A 20427-nucleotide genomic window follows, 5' to 3' on the forward strand; every position below is an offset into this window, starting at 1 on the left:
TTTTCCATGCATTAACACCTCGACCTCATGTTAGGATTTTCCCCAAGTCTATACTGCATCTTTCAGTTACAGACCACTCAATGGTTTCGATTTTCCGACATCGCAAGGAATGAATTTGCGAACTACCTCGTAAGTCTCAGGTACTTCCGTACTTGATGAATCTTTGTCGTAACGAGAAAGTCTTTTTGGGACTTGGCTGGATAGATAGTAAAGCAATAGGAAAGAGATGTAACATATTGTTGTCTCGTTATTCTCAATCTTTCAAAAGTTTTGTTGTTTGCGCATGCGTATTGTGATTGTGTAGCCAACAAACACCCAGTGAAATTAACGAAAGCACGTGTCAAAATAATGAAATAATTTATCTTGTGTTTTTTCAAATTTCTGAATCTCCTATTATTCTTTTAAAGTTTTCGTAGTAGGTACTGTTACGATTTAAATCGCCGCGCGATTGTAAATCTTCGCGATTTTTCTAGAATGTTCTAGAATCCATCGCGACGGAAACGTACTCGGACTTCCGCCGAAAAATCTGCGCACAGAGGGGGTGGAAGCTATAAATCGGGGGAACCAGAGACAGAACGGGGATTTTTCACGACCTTTTGCGGGAGTGTTGTGAGTGCCTGGGGAGAGTCAAGGGGACAGTGATCGAGTGAATTTGCAGGGCCGACGAGACGACGTAGTGGAGTTCACGAGGGCCGTTGGAGACGATTCGTCTAAGTACCACCGCCCACATCGCCAAGCGGATCACGGACTTCACTACGGAAGGTTGCAGACCGAACGCTTTTGCGGATCAGGATCTCGTCGGGTCCTGTCAGTCCAGGTCGTCCCCGGACTCACCGGAAGGTGCCGGATCTACCCTCCAGCAAGTCAGGAGCAGTGGTGACACCCCATTTTCCACAGGCCGTGGCTTCCCAAAGTTTCAGGTGTATTTTGTCACTCCGTCGAACTAATTGAGCGTTTGTATTTAACTATAGTCAAATTTCCATTGTCACTCATTATTTCGACGGGTGAAAAGTTCTATCAAATTCCTTTAATTTATATATCGCGTTTAGGAATTATAATTTGTTCCACTGTTAAAGTTGCAATTTAGTCATAAGGCGCGTCATTTCACTAATCGTACTAACTTAAGAAAAAATTTCCTTATCAAGTCCGTCGGGTTTTTGTATTCACGAACGATTATCAATCCGTGAGTGACCTCGCCAGGAATTGTGTATCGCGCTCACCGAACATTTTTTTGCGCGTGGTTCTTCACCGGTCCGTACCGGAGAAAAACATCTTAACTTCAATTTTTTTTTTGGAGCGAAGGAAGACTTGGAGGACCTCCCCGCTTATGCGGGCGGCGTAGCCGAATAGCGACGTTACGTAGGAGCAGTCGGCCTTCCTCCTTCGCTAAAGAAGGGAATTTTTTTTACTGTTTCGCCGGTACTTGTTCGTTGAATATCTGGGACCCGGAGGACCCTCCGAGGAGTTAGGGTTATTCAATTTTGTACACGCCATAGGGCTAGTCAGGCTTCGTTGTTTTCTTTTTCATTTATATCATTATTTTCATTGTTTGACATCTGAATAAACGATTAGTTGGAAGATTGTGTATCATTTCCCGTACTCCGGGCTGTTCTCACCAATTTTTCAGCTTCGGTCGGCGTTTCTCGTGGTTCGCATTGTAAACCGAGTCGAAGCCACGACTTGTTCGTTATACCCCTGAACATTCTGGATTTGTAACCGGTAACAGGGTTGCCCAGTTTCGGAAGCGTAATTTATAACGTAACAGTACCTATTTAATGTAGTGTTAACGTTGTGTAGACGTTAGTCGAGTGTGGTGTTCAGTTTATTTATAAGTGGTATTTGGTTATGTGCATTGTGAAAACTTGCCGAAGAAGAAGTAGTGTTAATGTTACTTTTCATATTTTTCCAAAGACATGCTTTACACCTACTTGATGAAAAAGCTTGTATTTTGCTTTGTACTTTAATAATTTCATTTTTTTAATAAACTAGGCAAAAATGAATAGGGAATTCCACAATTTTTCTTGGAAAACAAAATAATTCCCCCAATCCTCCCACGTATTCTTAAACACTAGATAAATTTAAAATGTTACAAGTACTTGAAACATTACATTTAATGTGTATATATTTATATTTCTACCACATTTCATTACAAATTTTAAACTGTATGTTAGCTTTAAGAAACGTAGGTTAGGCAACTGTGTTAGCTAGTAGGAGTAGTGCGGGTGGTATGTGTTTGCGGCACAGGGCGAACCACCCCTACCCTTGTAGGAGGGAGAACCGCAGCTGGACGGTGCAAGACCGGACCGCGGCCTCTTCCTCAAGCAGCGCTCAACGAGACCAGTTCGATTTCTGTTATCTTTATCTACCCTTATTGTAAATACACATATTCAATTACTTCAGTATTTGTTTGCTGACGACCCCCTTTGAGCTTCTCCAGAACCACCTGACACGAGTCCAGAGAGAAAGACGAGATCCAACATGTATTTATAAAAAATTCAAAAATGGAAAAATTCCCTGCTCATTTTTGCCTAGTTTATATCTTTTAGATGGAATATAATGTTTTATTTCTTTTAATATTGTTTTAAACTTCATTTTGTAAAAAAATTGTAACATGTGTTTTGATTAATCCATGATTTTAACACATGTTGCAGATTTTTTACAAAAAATAAAGACGAAAGTGATGAAAGTCAGCATTTGAATTTCCCGCAATGCGATACAACTAGCGATTATGCGGAATTACCCTGAACCTTAAAGTACAAATTGCGGTGGGGACGCTAGAGTCGCCAATCTATAGCTATATATATATTTATAATCTATGGCTTGGACTCAATGGGGTGAACGATTAGCCGCGACCCGGGACGAATAAGGTCGAGTAAGGAAAGCGCATGCAACGGGGAGAAAAGGAACACTCTTACTCTTATCCTGACTGCGGAATAAGTCGGGCATTTTTCTTGAATAAGCTTGTAAGACTTGATTTTTGCCCAAGGGCGTTATCCCTCAATATTTGATAATTAACCGATCAGACTCATCGGTACACATTAAATTAGACAATCTCAGCTACAGTCGTACGATAATCTACAATCGGACTCACCTCCACCTCATTCAGTCATTCAAAGGGTAAAGCACAGGTCCGGACTCGGGTTTGCTCAATGGGACGGTACAAACATGTAAATGATAAACACCTGACACATCTGTCGCGAATCAAGGTCATACAGTGACTCACCCAGGGGATTCCTCCCCCTAGCTTCTATCATGATGAGGGGCTCGAACCACTGGCGTCGTCTTCAGAGCGCTACATTCCGGGGTTGCGTCGGATGGTCTGGCAGCACCTGCAATAGCCCCGTGTGCAGTTTGGGGTGCACAGCCCGCCCGCAGGCTCCACAGAGGAAGCCCGCCACGGCCAGAGTATGAGCCTACAACCCACTTCCATACGTCACTATGCCCCCTCAGTACCTGGGGACCGGGATGACCTCATAACCTTTTAATCAAGCACGTATGATCGGTGCATTTGGTTGCCACCACCAGCCGTCTCTACGAAACGCGCCCGGTCAACGGCCTAGCCGTGTCATGAGCCAAAGGTGCCCCACCCGGACATCCGGTGCTCAGGAATCATACCATGGTATAGGGAGGTTTTACGCATTAAGGTACTGATCTATAGCCCAGGTTGCCCAAACCTGCTATCACCCAGTTACCAACACACCTGGTAACTGTATTCACTACACCACTTCCGGATCGCAATTATTCACCTGCCGTCACTCTCGTACTCGTACCTTGGACAGCCCGTCGGTTTCAGCTGCCAAGCCCACACTGACTCTCTCGCCTGTGGAACTGTTAAAAATCACCCCCGAGTCAAGGACCTTTCAGAACATAATTTATGAGCCACGTGTTTGGGGTGGAAGAGGTAGTTTTTCTGTTGCGTTTTTAAAATTCTCTTACAAGCTTTTGCTTAAAAATATTGTTCACCTTTCATTAGTTTAATAAATTTGTTACAACTTCTTGTGTGGAAGTATCGAGTTTTATTCAAATAGTTAACAACTTGTTGCGAAAGAATTATTTTGATAGGCGCAGTGTCAATCTGTATTTTTAGAGACGTAAATACTTCGCCGAGTATTTTGTGTAGGATTGCTTGAGATATCAATTATTAAAATATCGACAAAACGGAAACAATTTCAGCAGAACGAGCGGTGCTCTCTTATCAACATATGATTCCAAACCACAGCCAGATGCTAAATTCCTTCACACCCGCCGCGGTGTAACATAAACAAAACAAGACAAAAAGGCGAGGTACTTCATACAAGGTCAGGCGACGGGGTTATGTTGGGTTTACATTATATCGGACTATTTTCAGTGATTGAAATGCCGAGATTGTTAAGTCGCGACCATATTAATTGTCCGCTACAAGCCGACCGGGGTATTGGTAATGCCAAATGGACACAGTAAGTACTTGCAATGGTCGTCTGGGTGATAAACGCGGCGTATGGGAATATGGGATGGTGTTTCGTCCCGTTCAAAATCAAAATGATCGCAGCCGGTGGTTGATCGATGACGCGCATTCCGCAAAGGTAGTACCTACCCAACGCCGCGCCGCACAGTGGGGCGAATGGCCTGTTTCGCTGGACAAAACTCGAAAAGTGAATGTATCGCTCTGAAAATATGTAGGTACTGTCAGATTTTCAGGGTCGCTGATTATGAATTTGATATTAGATTAATCAAATTCAAAATGGCGGATCGAAAATGGTGGACCTATTGTGAAAAAAATTAAGTTTGTAGGACAACGAAATATTAAACACATTTTTTTTTCCTGTTTTCGTCTTTTGCATATGTCTAAGTCACGTCCAAAAGTTAGATGGATTTATAGACTTGTTTTGGACCTTCAGGAATTTCGATAAATAGTTCAAGACAAACGAAACAGTACCGAGACATTATTTACAACCCTCGCACACCCCAATAGTGCGAGATGCCAGACCGGCACAAATCTGTCAGCGTCAGACCATGAGACCCATTTCGTGATTGTTGGATACTGATTATTAGGGTATTTAAAGGGCGGACTAGGTCAGTCGAAGACGAACTGTGACAGAGTGTAGAGCAAAGAATCCAATTAGAATATCTTACTAAAGTTTATGTAAAAGTGAGTTTGTGAAAGGTGTAGTTAATTTACAAGGTGAGTGTATCACTGAGTAACCTGTTTCTGTTGGTGATGTGGTGAGTTTACCTATTTTAATAATTGATATTGATCATGATCATGGCCATAATTAAATACAATTAGCATGGTGAGTCTTTGAATGATTTATAATAATTAATTGAGAGTATTGAGAGTCGCTGACTGAGATCAGGGCTGCTCGTGATTGCTAATTAATTGAGGGTCGCTGACTGAGATCAGGACCGCTCGTGATTAATAATGAGTTGAGAGTCGCTGACAGGGATCAGGACTGCTCGTGAGTTATAATTAATTGAGATGATATTGTTTTCACCATTGAGGGTGATTATGTTGTTGATTTGATCAGAGTCATAACAGTTTGATGCAATTGCTAATTTTGATATGATGATTGAGCCCCGACATGTCGAGCTAATTAATTAGACTGTCCAAATTTCCTTTGTTCCGGCAACTGTACGCTAGCAGAGACCGTGGAGCTGCTAGCGGGGTGAAATTGATTGTGATGCACTGGCAGAGACCGGGGATGCTGCCAGTGTGGCAGATCGAGTGTGCCGCTGAGGTCCATCAGGGCCGCTCATCTGTTTTTGGTGATCACAATTGATTGAGGGTCGCTGAGTGTTATCAGGGCGCCTCGTTTGATTACAGTTGTGCAGTGGACTATTAGAGTCCTGGGGGTTCTGAGTGAACCCTACTCTTTTCCTTTTCCTAACAACCCTGGACAAAGCTCAATGAGTTAATAATAATTGATAATAACTTAAAGTACTAGAGCTCAATGAATATGTGATGATAATTGATAATCACCAACGATATTAAGAGTTGACGTTGACATTGTGATGGTACCATATTTGAGATGTGTGTGATTTATTATTGTAAATATGTATTGGTTGTGCTCGCACAACACTTTCAGCGAACTGGTTACTCACCACCCCATTTTATTATTTTACAGGAGGTAAGCCTGTGATAGATGTACCGACCACGATCACCTCGATCCACAACACAAGCCGTCATGACACCATTGTTAACGTAATGTTCACCCAATTATTTTATTTACTGACAATTACCAAATTACGACATCCTGACACTGCATCAAGTCTGATGTGTTATATTGATTGATAATTTGATTAGTATCAGCATTATTATTATTTTTGTGTTCTGTCTCTCTCTGCGAGAGTTACCTCTCTCGCACCCGCATCATAGCTCCTGCAAGTTATTGCTCCGAAATTATATACTATAAGCTTTTCGGGGTCGCTGATTACGAATTTGATATCAGATTTATTAAATTCAAAATGGCGGACCTAAAATAGTGAACCTATTGTTAAAAAAATTAAGTTATTGCTCCGAAAGTATGGACTATAAGCTTTCCGGGGTTGTTGATTACGAATTTGATATCAGATTTATCAAATTCAAAATGGCGGACCTAAAATGGTGGACCTATTTTGAAGAAAATTAAGTTATTGCTCCGAAAGTATGTACTATAAGCTTTTCGGGGTCGTTGTTATTAGTTATTGCAATAAGAAATTGTATAAAAAAGTTTTCGGCATCAGTAATCATGAATTTTTGCTTTGCTTGAACTTTGAACTTCTTCTGTCATCTCGATGAAATCAGCATTCTAATATAAATTGGAATAGTTTTTATTAATAAGCAATGAAACATTTTTTTTAAATGGAAATGGAAATTATAAAAGCGAAATAAACATGTACTAACTTCGATAGAGACGTTTCGTTCAAGCCAATTTTCATTTTTTGCGTTAAAAACATGCAGAGTTCGATGAGAATCATTCCTTTTCATTTTCGATATAAGAGGCTGCAACAAATTGTCCTTTGAATTTTGGGAAATAAAGGAACGACAACCTTTTATTGCTGAAAATTTATTTTCAAGAATTTCTAGTTGTTCTTGTAATGTAGCACCCCATTTATCCTGAATGTATAAAAAAATCTGCTGCCGTGTGCACATGATATTTTTGCAGGTAACTTCTGAAAAAACAAAAAAAACTTATTAGTATTAATATTAACGGCTGTAACTTCTAAATAGGCAACTTTAGGCAATGCACACTTTAATATTCAAAAAATATACACTTTGTTCAATCCTGTTATCGAAACTTGTCGTTTCTCACTGGGATACAAAACGAGAAAGTACTTATTTTGCTCACTCATATTGTTTGCTATGACAACGTGAGGTAAAAGTGTGAGGTAAAAGCATTTGTCCACTCATTTACCCCACTCAAAAAAGAATTTTACGTTGGGGTCCCTGCCTAGAAACGAAATTCGAGCGGCGCGGCGTACGTGGCCCGTTAATTTCACGTAAAGCGTCTTACTCTAGGTACTGTTCGGCCTTGGTTGTGTTGTGTTCCTGTTGGAACCCGAGAGGTACTTGACTGCGTCGCATCTGACGCCGATGACGTAACCGATGATTTTGGCGTTTTTAAGAGGCCGATAAGAATGTTGAGGTCTTTATTTTCCGCGACGTAAATCGTGAATGTTATTTTCTCGTCCTTGATACCTTCCCATTATCAACTTTACCTGGTCTTCCGGACTCAGTGGAATTTTCAATGATGGATTAGCGCGAATTTTTCAAAAGACGGATGATTGGTGCGATTTGGGGACACAAGCGAACATATTAAATAACAAGCTGATGGGATCGCGTTTCGGAACGAAATTTTGCGTTAACCTCTCTTTCCTCTCGGTCCAGGTGAAAAGACGAGTCGGAAGACCTTCGTACCAGACCTCTGTTGGTTCCCGCAATTTTGATAGGGCTAAATGGCTCGTTACTTTACCGTCTAACCGTAGATATGGGCGTACTCATCGACTGCATCGCGCTAGTCATGAATATTGGCCGTTATAGTATATAACGGTATTAGGCCGATATGGGTTATATAACAGATGAGGTTGAGATATTGTAAAATCGAGGCGGAGCCGAGATTTTATAATCAACCGAGTCTGTTATATCCATATCGGCCGTATGTTGTTTTATAGTTTTCTTTATACCAATAATACTTAACATTTATTTGTAAGACTGACATTTCGCTTTACTTCAAAAATTAAATTTAGTTGTCATTTGTGCCGTAACCGTAGCAACGGCAGCAAAAATAACGGCCTCGGTCTGATAATTTTGAATAACGGCCTATAATTCTGAATAACGGCCTTGACTGTTATAGGTGTCATATTAATCAAGCATTGAGTACTGATAAATCCTAATAACAGTATGGTATAAAGAAAAAGGATTAAATTCGCTGATGACGCCGCTGCAAAAGGTCCCGTCGCTTACCTCGTTTCATTGTCTTACCCATCTTACCACGTCCGACATTCTCTTAAATCTAATCTCACTCAGACGCGGGACCGTCTCCTCCGTGCGCTAGGAGCTGGTACGACTCTGGCTCGGGTGTCGCCACCGAGCTCTCCCTGAACGACCCTCCGTTGTCGACCTCGGGGTCCTACGACGATGACGCCGTCTCTCCTTCCCCGACCTGCGATGCTTGGGTCGACTGTCATGAGATCTGGGCCTGGACCTGGTACCTCGAAGTTCCAAGTCCCGGGATCCATATCTGGAGCGTGATCTCGAGGCGGCTCGTGAACGGGGCATTATTTATTGCGCACTTAATCACTACAACTACTATTTCCACTGCACCACTTATTCGGGTCTTTTATCCCACTTCTGATGTTAGCAGGATTTGTGATTGGGCGGTAAATTAATGAAACAAATAGTTTCAAAACAAGGAGTTTTAATTCCGCCTCGACTCGATACAAGTGTGGACCCTTTGCTGGTAGATTTGTCTCTCCCGGTGCTTCCCGCACGGTACTTCGTCCTGCTCCCGTCGTGGGCCGTCGGTTCCCGCCGAGTACCACCGGGATCGCCCACGCGGTGCTGACGTGGCGTTCGTGGAGTCCCACGGTTAACATTTCATCACTTCATCAGAGTACAAGATCGTTTTTAAAAATCTTGCCCGACTCACTCCTCCTTACAACACCTATTTAGGCCCAACATTTTAAACAAAGGATACATTACATTTCGATTCTAAATCTATAAATAGTTCTGTTACGCCACTTTCGACCGCGGACTAGCTCAAGCCGAGAAGGTCGGGGTTCGGGGGGTGGGATCAATTAAATTTATACGTGTCCCTGGAGAACATTCAGCCTTTATTAGAAAAAACAAAAGAAAAAAAATGATTCTAAACAAAATGAAATGGAAGATAAAAAAGGAAAATGGAAACTTAAATTAAAGGTACATTAAGGCTGGTGGCTTGTGGAGACGTGAGTCCTTGAACAAAAACAACAAAAAAGAACACAGAGAGAATGGGGCACACTCGTGAGCCAAAGATGGGTGTCGGCCGCCACACCAGAAAGGATGTCGTTCGCCGCCACACGAAAGGATGTCGTTCGCCGCCACACGAAAGGATGTCGTTCGCCGCCACACGAAAGGATGTCGTTCGCCGCCACACGAAAGGATGTCGGAAGTTACCCCTTCAGACGGGGACTTACCTCACAGGGGTCGATGAATCCCGGCAGAGCTCCGCGATGGTCCAGTGCGCACTGTCCTCGAGGAGTCCCGGCGATGAAAATGACTCCGCTGCAGGCGTCAAACCTGAAACAAGAGGATAACCTCCGACCGAAAAAAATGGGCAACACAGTGAACGATACGACAGAAAAAGGCGGTCTGTTCGGGTTTTTTTTCTTCCTAGCTGCTGATAACCTCGTGGCTGATCCGCTTCCGCGTGTTCGGTCCTAGCGAGTCCAGAGCACCACCTCCAAATCCGTCCACCGAAGGAAACGACGACGACACTCAGCCCGGGAACACTCCAGCACGGCTCTCACCATAAAGGTCGGGTTTCCAGGGAACGTGGGGTTGACTCGGAGGAGCAGCACACGGGTTCTCTCGGCAAAATTAGTACCGATCACCCAAACAGGAATGCCCGGTGGCGCCTTCCGGTACCTACCACGCAAGTGCCGCAGGTACTTGTCAAAAACGTCATCCCATTGGTCTTACGAAAACGGATGGCCCGACCGTCCACAGACATACCCAAAATGAGTGATGAAGTTTTACAACCGTATCAGTTCATACTCTTGAAATCAGGGTCAAGCACCGATGAGGTGTTCAACATCGCCGTCCTTGCAATGGCTCGCAATAAAAAATACTCCTATGGTAATTTAAAAATTAATACAGCTAAAATATACAGCGTGTTTGTTAAATATTCCACCACATTATGTTAATGCAAAATACAATCAATATTCCCTCGATCATTTTTGCCTTTGTAAGACTTGGTTTTTGCCCAAGGGCGTTTTATTCAAATAGTTAACATCAGGAGTGGGATCAAGAACTCAAGTGCTAGTTGTTAGTGATAGTAATAGTGACCAAGGAATCAGGAATTGGCGAACTGCGATTGTAAAGATGGGTAGATCATCCGACGAATCGAGAGCCGGTTCACGGTCTCGTGGACGAGATCATTCCAGGGGTACACGAAGCCGGAGTGATGGTCATGAACGAAGATACCGTCGTTCGGACGAACGGGAAGGACGGTCCAGGTCCAGGCGTTTTGTACCTGACGATCGAGATCAGCGACGGCGTCGCCATGCATCACGAGCCGAGTCGGACATGTTATCGGAATTAGGCTCTGCCATTGTCAGCGGCATAGACAGGTTGGTGGGTAAGAATAAACCCACTTCGACGGTGAGTACTTCGTTGTCCACTGTGCCAGGTCGCAGCGAACGATTGTACGAGTACCTACGTATATCGAAAATTAGCCCTCATCCACAAGTTAAAGCTCCCGATTAATGACGAAGACAAGGTTAATTTAATAATGGGGGGAATTAATGATGATCAGGTAAAATTTTCTGTGGGAATGGCGGGTATAACAGATCCACATGAATTAGCGAACCATTTAAAACTGCTTGATATGAAAATTTTGTGTCCACTAGCTCGACTAATAAAGATGCAACAAAAACATCCCAGAAAAACAATGCGCCCTTAAAGAATTTCGATAATCGTGCTTGCTTCGCTTGTCATAAAACAGGCCATTTTCGGGGAGACTGCCCAGACATCGTTGGTGATAAACACCCCAAACATAACAGGAAACACACCACTTATGATTAGTCCATAAAAACGTCAACTTTTTGTCGAGCGAACCCACAAATAATATAATAATATAATATTTTAAAATCGTAATTATAATAAAATAAATTTACAACACCAACAGATGTTCACAATGCACGGAAGTTTTTGGGATTGACTGGCTACTTTTCGAAATTCATTCGTTATTGTGCTCTCAAGTCGAAACCGCCGACGAAATTATTACATAAAGACATAAAACTGGGACCCGACAAATCGAAGCATTTAATTTCTTAAAAGAAAATTTATTGTCAAAACTTGCAATCCTTAATTCGCGATTAGAAATTAAAATCTGGGGCCTTTTGTAAAGACTAAATCCGCCAAAACGCAAATCCTTTTAATCGATGCATTTACGACATTTTATTAATATATCCTGCGAAAGATGCGTCAACAAAATATGTAGTCCACTGTTTTAGGGACATGATTAAAACCTGTAGCCCACCAAACCGAATTATTTTTGAGCAAGGCACGACGTTCACGTCTCGTCAATTTTCTGATTTTGCTGTGGTCTCGCTTTGGTAGACTCGTAGGGCGGAAAGAGGATTCGGTATAGGAGCACGTGAGTAGAGCCTAGAGTTGCCTTGGGGGACCTGTGCTGTGCTGTGCTTTGCTGTGCTAGGTTGTGCTCTGCTGTGCTGTGGTCTTGGCTCTGGAAAACTTAGGTCGTTGAACGGAGTTCCTCCTTGGTAGGCCTGTGCTGTGCTGTGCTTTGCTGTGCTAGGCTGTGCTCTGCTGTGCTGTGCTGTGGCCTTACTTTTGGAGGGACTCGTAAAGCGCTTGGGTACCCATTTAGATTAAGCATAATTTGATATGATTTTTTTTAATTATGTGGTCACATATTATTAGATTTTTCCTTAGGTTAGTTGTTTAGGACGTCCAGGCACTGCGACCTCAACATTTTGATTTGTTCCTTGCTTGTTAGACATAAATTGTCCAAGAGTGTTACTGATGTTCTTCGTAATCTTTTAGTTTCCGTTGTACACCCAGCCGTTCGAGGACAAGACTAATCAAGTGAGGACACTTTGATGTCAGGAAAGGCCGTGCTAGCTTGGACTCAAGGGGGTGAACGATTAGCCGCGACCCGGAACGAATGAGGTCGAGTAAGGGGAGCGCACGCAACGGGAAAACAAAGGAACACTCTTACCCTGACTGCGGAATAAGTCGGGCATTTTTCTTGAATTGAATAAGCTTTGGCTTAAAAATATTGTTTAATTTTCATTAGTTTAATAAATTTGTTACAACTTCTTGTGTGGAAGTATCGAGTTTTATTCAAATAGTTAACATACAGTGACTCACCCGGGGGATTCCTCCCCCTAGCTTCTATCATGATGAGGGGCTCCAACCACTGGCGTCGTCTTCAGAGCGCTACATTCCTGGGTTGCGTCGGATGTTCTGGTAGCACCTGTAATAGCCCCGTGTGCAGTTTGGGGTGCACAGCCCGCCTGCAGTCTCCACAGAGGAAGACCGCCACGGCCAGGGTATGAGCCTACAACCCACTTCCATACGTTACTATGCCCCCTCAGTACCTGGGAACCGGGATGACCCCATAACCTTTTGACCAGCAACGTATGATCGGTGCATTTGGTTGCCACCACCGGCCGTCCCGACGAGACGCGCCCGGTCAACGGCCTAGCCGTGTCATGAGCCAAAGGTGCCCCACCCGGACATCCGGTGCTCAGGAATCATACCATGGTATAGGGAGGTTTTACACATTAAGGTACTGATTTATAGCCCAGGTTGCCCAAACCTGCTATCACCCAGTTACCAACACACCTGGTAACTGTATCTCTACGTCTAATTCACTACACCACTTCCGGGCCACAATTATTCACCTGCCGTCACTCTCGTACTCGTACCTTGGACAGCCCGTCGGTTGCAGCTGCCAAGCGACACTGGCCCTGTCTCGCCTGTGGAACTCTTAAAAATCATCCCCGAGTCAAGGACCTTTCAGAACATAATTTATGAGCCACATGTTTGGGGTGGAAGAGGTAGTTTTTTTTGTTGCGTTTTTAAAATTCTCTTACACCTTAAACCTCAATTTCATTCTCCAGTAAATATTAAAAAAATGTTTGCAAGCAACTGTTTTTTTTTTGCTTATGACTCACATCAAGCCGGAAGCGAAGTATCAATTTTACAATTCTTTGGAGATTTTTTTTATATTAATTGTTGTAAAACGGTGCTCCTCGGGGCTAATTTTTTTTTTGATTACTGATAATGATAAAAATGCTAAAAAGTCTTGAGATTATCGTAATCACAAACGAATTAAAAAGCCGAATTCCGAATTATTCTTCGATTACCGCAAAGTCACTTTTGGAGAATTCGTGTTCTTCAAAAGTACCTCTACGTGATATCAATTTTAAAGTTATGTTCTTTTGGAAATGATGCTACAGACTATGCTGCCCTTTCTGAGCCTTTTTAAAAAGACCTAATTATTTTGAAGACATAGTTGTCATTAAATTATTACCAATAGGAATCCCGCTGCAACCCCATTCTTAAAAATGTTAAATATGAATCGGAATCGGGTGGCCCCTCTAGTTTTTGGCGAAAATTTTTTTACAATCGATTTTACTTGATTGGTGATTAAAAAATACTCAAAATTCCTTGAAATTATTCCAATCAGAAACGAGTAAAAAAGCCGGATTCCGAATCATTCTTCAATTCCGGCAAAGGTACTTTTGGGGAATTTGTTTTCCTCACAAGTACTTTTACGTGATAACAGGAATCCCACTGCAACCCCATTCTTAAAAATGTTAAAAATGAAACGGATTCGGGTGACTCATCTACTATTTGGCGAAATATTTTTACAACCGATTTTACTTGATTAGTGATTAAAAAATACACAAAATTCTTTGAAATTATCCCATTCACAAACGAATAAAAAGCCGGATTCCGGATCATTCTTCAATTCCCGCAAAGGTACTGTTACGTTATTATTTTCTACCACAACTGGTGAAAACTTAAATTTCCCAACTACTCCGGGGATAATTTAAAATAACGCTATTCGTGACTGATGGTCTCCAGGTCCGGCACACAGACACACTAACGTCTCGAGAGCAAGACTGTAGAAAAGTACAAATGATGATTTACAAACACGGTGTTATACCAGGTGTTGGACAGAAACACAGATGATATTAATAACTAAGTTTAATCCTCGTTTCTTAGATATACAGTGAGACAACTTAATAAAATAAATCCAACCTAGATGCCACTGCGGGCGATACACTGTAGTCTAATAAAGGAGATACCAGGATATAACTCAAAACGAATAAAATTCCCGCAAAGGTACTTTTGGGGAATTCGTGTTCCTCAAAAGTACCTTTACGTAATATCAGTTTTAGGAGTATGTTCAATTGGAAATGATGTTACAGACTATGCTGGCCTTGCTGAGCCTTTTTAAAAAGACATAATTATTTTGAAAACAAAGTTGTCATTAAATTATTAGCAACAGGGATCCCGCTGCAATCTCATTCTTAAAAGTGTTAAATATGAAAGGGAATAGGGTGACCCCTCTAGTATTTGGCGATTTTTTTTTTAAATGGATGTTACTTGATTAGTGATAAAAAAATACTAAAAATACTTGAAATTATCCCAGTCACAAACGTATAAAAAGCTGTATTCCGAATCATTCTTCAATTTTCGCAAAGGTACTTTTGGGGAATTTACGTTCTTCAAAAGGTACTTTTGGGGAATTTACGTTCTTCAAAAGTACCTTTACGTAATATCAATTTTATGCCAATCACAAACGAATAAAGAAGCCGGATTCCGAATCATTCTTCAATTCTCGCAAAGGTACTTTTAGGGAATTCGTGTTCTTCAAAAGTACTTTTACGTGGTGTCAATTTTGAGGTTATATAGGTATATTCTACTAGAAATGATGTTACAGAGTATGTCGGCCTCTCTGAGTTTTTTAAAAAAACCTAATTATCTTGAAGACCAAGTTAACATTAAATTATTATCAACAGGAATGCCGCTGCAACCCCATTCTTAAATATATTAAATATGACAGGGAATTGGGTGACCCCTCTAGTATTTGGGATGTTAATTGATTAGTGATTAAAGAAAACTAAACATACTTGCAATTGTCCAAATCACAAACGAATTAAAAAGGACTGATTCCGAATATATCTTCGATTCTCGTAAAGGTACTTTTGGGGAATTCGTGTTCTTCAAAAGTATCTTTACGTGATATCAATTTTTAAGGTTATGTTCTATTGGAAATGATGTTACATAAACATCAATTTATACAGGGTGGTCCCGATATAACCTGCCAGAAGAAATCCAGTAATAGGTGACGATGAGTAGAACTCATACACAAAAAATGTTCTTTTCGTTTTCGAGATAAAAATAATTGAAAATTTGGTCAAAATTTGCTGTACGCTAATGAGTTAATCGGTTTTAAAAAGGTAATTCTGGTTACTTGGCTGCAATTTCTTTAGCAACGGTACCTGTAACACCTATGCCATTTGTCAAGTTTAATTTTAAATTTGCGAATCCTTCAAAAAGTTATGAAATTCACAAAACAAAAATACGCCGATTTGCATTTACTCTATGGCGAAACACGTGGTAATTCAAGACCGGCAAGGCGACCATACGGCAAGCGTTTTCCTGAAGGAATCCTTCCGTCCCGTTGTACTTTTGTGGAGCTACATCTGCATTTATGTGAGGTTGGTTCTGACTGATTCCAATACGATGGCGTCCCCGATCATCCATTTAACCCCTCTGGATTTTAATTTTTGGAGCTACATGAAAGATTTGGTATACGAAATTGAAATAAATATAAAAGGCCAACTCCAGAAACGCGTAACAGACGCCCCGAACCAGTTTCGTAAAAAGCCAGAAATGCTGAATTCTGTTTATGAAAATTGGTACCGGCGTACAAGGCACAGAGAACATTAATTATGAAATAATTTTTCTAGTCTAGTTTACCTTTCATTAGTTAGTAAATATTCTCAGTTAGAGTTGAAAGTACGAATATGTAAAGTGTAAATAAATTTATTCAATACATAATTTTGGCTATTTAACCACAATTAAGACGATACTCTTATCACACAGTTCTTCCACAATTTTGCACACACTACCTCTACATTTATTTACACATTGAGGAACACCACTTTATTTATTACTCATTCATCTCAGTCTACAAAATCAGCTTTTGTACTTAAATAAGCTGGTGAATTAACGCACACAGTGTGCAGCGTTTTCAATAAATGTCATTAATTTGATTTAGTTTGTCAGATTTGAGATTTGTCATAAACGATTCAGGTACCTATGTTGCTTAGATACTGTCATACTTACAAACACCAACAATTAATTCCTGAGTAGGTACGTATTTTTGTGGTCAGCAGCGTCGAATGGGTGTGGATAGGGGTTAATTTTTCCCCATTATTTTGGACCTAATGAAAAGGGGTTTTTTGGACTTGTTAGATCCTTCTAATGACCCAGAATTGTTTTGGCAGGTTATATCGGGACCACCCTGTATATTAAATTGTCATGACAGCTACCTCGAATCGTACATATTATCACAAAGTACAAGATTACTCACTAGCAATATCTAATCCTGCATAATAGAGAATTTAGAAGCTTTGGAAATAGAAAAAAATATTTTAAATCCACTACGGTAACATTCCATGGTAATGTTGTACGAGTACATCTTTGTTTACATTGTATTACCGATAATAATAATAATAATAAAAATTGATTTTTTTGTCTGAAAATTTTTTTCCATATTTTTTTCGTGTACATTTAAACATCCTCGATACGGTAGTAACTAGTTAGTACGCCATTTTTGGGACACCCTGTATATAACTAAAAACTGGGACACTTAAAATTTAATCTATGTAAATTAGACCATTGAATTGTCAATATATTTGTCAGTGTCTATATAATATTGTAACGATTTCTATATTCGGGTTCGCTATATTTTCTAATATTTAAAGAAACTTTATTTATCACCGTCAAACATCAAAATCTATTTATTAAACAATTGATTTTTCTCTACTCCCCCACTTCCTCATTCCACTCACTTGATTACTTCTCAGCCCACACTATCACTATTCGTAACACTGCCCTCCTTCTAAAAGATTGTTCGCCCCGAACAACTAATTCTGGTCGTTGTCTCCTGCGTAAGACGCCAGACGTTCCAAGTGTACCACCTTCATTTTAGCCCTGGGATGGCGCTGGATCCGGTATACAACGTCATTTATCCTTGTCAAGATTACGAACGGTCCTTCCCAACTCGGCTGCAGCTTTGGGCAGCGACCTTTCTTCCGTTGACGGTTAAACAGCCACACGAGGTCTCCTTCGCGGAATCCTGTCGTGTTCACCTTCAGGTCGTATCGTGTTTTCATTCGGTCAACCATCTGGGTCACTTTTTGGTGTTTTGCGAGAGGTAGTCTTCTCGGTGGCTGTCGGATTGGTTTGACGTTGCCGGTGTTGATGCGATCTTGTACGATGTTGGTTCTTCCAGTAGCCTCGTCTGCGGTAGCAAAGGCATCGCTTTCTGTTCGAATAAAGGCCTTGGCTTTCTTGATCTGCTCGTCCGTGAGCCGTTTCCAACCTTCAAGGAAAAGTTCTTCTACGCTCGTTTTCTTGGCTTTTCCTTTGCTCGGTTTGGACGGTTCTTCTTCACGTCGGACAACCCGCAGTACAGGATGGTATCGCTCGATTTGTAAACCTTTCTGAAGCGTGACCCTGTTGTCACTCGAATTGACCGCACGAATCGGGATTGGTCTACCAGCCTCGACGGGCGTTCGTGCTACCATAATCGGTGTTTCCTTTGTCATGTCCGGGTCGATGTTCCCCGTCCGGTATCTCCCAGGATCTCCTTCCAACTCTGCCAAAACGATCTGTTCTGAGTTCGTCTGGAGACGCACCTTTTCGGAGACAATCACCCTTACTTCATCAATCGAGGCAGTTGAAAGATGTAACAAGATTTCTTCATTTCCGGTCTGCAGCATTCGATTCTTGATGTCCAGCACGAACCCACACTTGTTCATGATGTCCAGCCCCAAGATGAAATCGTCAACTATGTCCGCCACTACAACCCGGTGGATGACCTTAACACTTCCCAACTCGAGTCTTACATCGGCTTCTCCGAGAACTCGAACTGCTTCTCCGGTAGCTGTTTTCAGAATCAAGTCGCTTCCCTTGATTTGGAGATTTTTCAGACATTCGACAACGTCTGGCCTCACTATAGATAGGGTTGCTCCCGTATCGACGGTCATAGTGCATGTGGTTCCATTTATGCGACCGTCTACCAACAAACTGTCGTTCCTTTTCTTCAGCGGCGAGACTGAGACGACCCTGGGGGCTGTGCTAGCCTGATTTAGTTTTCCGACTGCCTCGAAGTCGAAGGAGTTTCTTCGTAACGGCACCGGCCATCTGTACGAGCGGCAGTTCCTCTTCAGATGGCCTACCTTACCGCAGTTGAAACATTTAGGTCTTGCGAAGGAGATGGAACGCTGAATTTCTTCAATCATTTTCGTCATTTTCTGCAGCAAATCTCTTTGTCTTTCGGTCGGTTCCTCGACGGTTACAGCTCGAAGGCGTTGCACCGTCGGGCGAGAAGCATTTTTCGCTGCTTCGAATTCCAGAGCATGAACAAGGGCGTTAGCACATTTCTTGTGTCTGGCGAGTCTCAAAGCTAGTTGTAGCTCACCATCGCGAACTCCATCGACGAACACGCTGGTTCCAATTTCGTGGTGAAACTGCGCGGGACCGTTGGGGTAGGCCAGGTGAACAAGCCTCTCGACGTCTGCAGCGAACTCTTGAAGATTCTCGCCGCTTTTCTGTACTCTTGCTCGCAATTGTGACTGGTACACTTGGCTGAGATGGTGGTCGCCATACCGCAACTCTAGCGCTTTGACGAATGCCGCATAATTCTTTTGATCTTCTACGGACAGAGTCTGTAATATCTGCAGTGCCTGTCCGCGTAGAGCCAATGTCAGCGCAACGGCTTTACCTTCGTCATCCCAATTATTCGCTCCGGCGGCCGCTTCAAACTGTTTCTTATACATGGACCATGAAGTCATACCGTCGAATGGCGGAGGTTTTAGTTTCACCAAACCTGTCTCTAGTTTCCCGGATAGTCCTGTCTTAAGTCCTTTAAAGTTTGCTTCCATTTCTTTTACCTTCCCTTCGAAGTTTTCTTTTATTCGTTCTACATCTTTCTTGATTTCTCCCACCTTTTCCTCTACACCTCTTTGGATATCCGTGACTTTTTCCTTCACTTCCTTCTTGATTTCCGTAACTTTTTCCTCCACCTTTTCCTTAAAGGTGAATTCTAGATGCTCGAGAATTCGTTTCTGTTCTGCTTTTTCTTCCAAACCCCTCTTTTCAATTTCTTCCAGAAACTTCACTTGTTCGTTTCTTTGTTGTTCTAACAGCTTCGCTTTTTCTTTTCTTCGTTCTTCTTTTTCTTCTAAAAGCCTCTTTTGTTTTTCGAGACGTTTCTTTTCTTGTTCTTCTAGAAACTTTTCTTTTGCTTCCCTTCGTTCTTCTTTTTCTTTCATAAGCTTCTTTTGTTCTTCGAGACGTTTCTTTTCTTGTTCTTCTAGAAACTTTGCTTTTGCTTCTCTTCGTTCCTCTTTTTCTTCTACAAGCTTCTTTTGTTCTTCGAGACGTTTCTTTTCTTGTTCTGCCAGTTGTTCCAGAAGAAGTTTCATTTGTTCTTCCATGATTTTCCTTTGGTTTCTCGTGATTCTCTCAGAAGATTCGGACATCCGCTAATTCACCAGACTTTTATGTTACACGTTTCTTTAGATCCCACTTCTGACACCAATGTAACGATTTCTATATTCGGGTTCGCTATATTTTCTAATATTTAAAGAAACTTTATTTATCACCGTCAAACATCAAAATCTATTTATTAAACAATTGATTTTTCTCTACTCCCCCACTTCCTCATTCCACTCACTTGATTACTTCTCAGCCCACACTATCACTATTCGTAACAATATGTCATACCAAAGTTAACCTATTTGTGATAAAGCCGTAATTAAACGATGCAAATTTGTAAATTTTGACTTATGTGATTGTCATTTTTGTCCCAGTTTTATTTGTCCATTGACTGTACTATCCATTTACTAAACTCCCGCAGTGTCAAAGTGTTTGCATGTTGCCGCACTGCCGTTCTGAGGCTAGTAATTTTCACTTTAACGTTGGCACAAAAATTT

General features: G+C 41.6%; 2 protein-coding genes and 1 long non-coding RNA gene across 9 annotated transcripts in view; 1 reads left to right on the forward strand and 2 right to left on the reverse strand.

Moving 5' to 3' along the window:
• The window catches only part of LOC138135356 (zinc finger protein draculin-like), a 218590-nt gene extending 217701 nt beyond the window's left edge, over positions 1-889 (reverse strand). For all 7 annotated transcript variants that reach the window (XR_011160944.1, XR_011160943.1, XR_011160946.1 and 4 more), the window contains exon 1: positions 424-889. The gene's annotated coding sequence lies outside the window, so the exon portion shown is untranslated. The remainder of the gene's footprint in view (positions 1-423) is intronic.
• Positions 890-6476: 5587 nt separating this feature from the next.
• Positions 6477-12509, forward strand: LOC138135293 (uncharacterized). Its single transcript, XR_011160919.1, has 2 exons — positions 6477-11813; positions 12224-12509. It is a non-coding gene; the product is annotated as an uncharacterized lncRNA (long non-coding RNA).
• A 4635-nt stretch (positions 12510-17144) lies between these two features.
• On the reverse strand, positions 17145-20207 carry LOC138136002 (uncharacterized). Its single transcript, XM_069055027.1, has one exon. It carries the CDS (start codon positions 19972-19974, stop codon positions 17353-17355), a length of 2622 nt encoding a protein of 873 aa, XP_068911128.1. The 5' UTR covers positions 19975-20207; the 3' UTR covers positions 17145-17352.
• Between the last annotated feature and the right edge of the window lie 220 nt (positions 20208-20427).

This window comes from Tenebrio molitor, chromosome 7 (assembly GCF_963966145.1).
Source record: "Tenebrio molitor chromosome 7, icTenMoli1.1, whole genome shotgun sequence".
Taxonomy (NCBI): Eukaryota; Metazoa; Arthropoda; class Insecta; order Coleoptera; family Tenebrionidae; genus Tenebrio; species Tenebrio molitor.

What these genes read in the sequence shown, in the direction of transcription:
- LOC138136002 (XM_069055027.1), bottom strand. Translation starts at nt 19,974, where the DNA reads ATGTCCGAATCTTCTGAGAGAATCACGAGAAACCAAAGGAAAATCATG.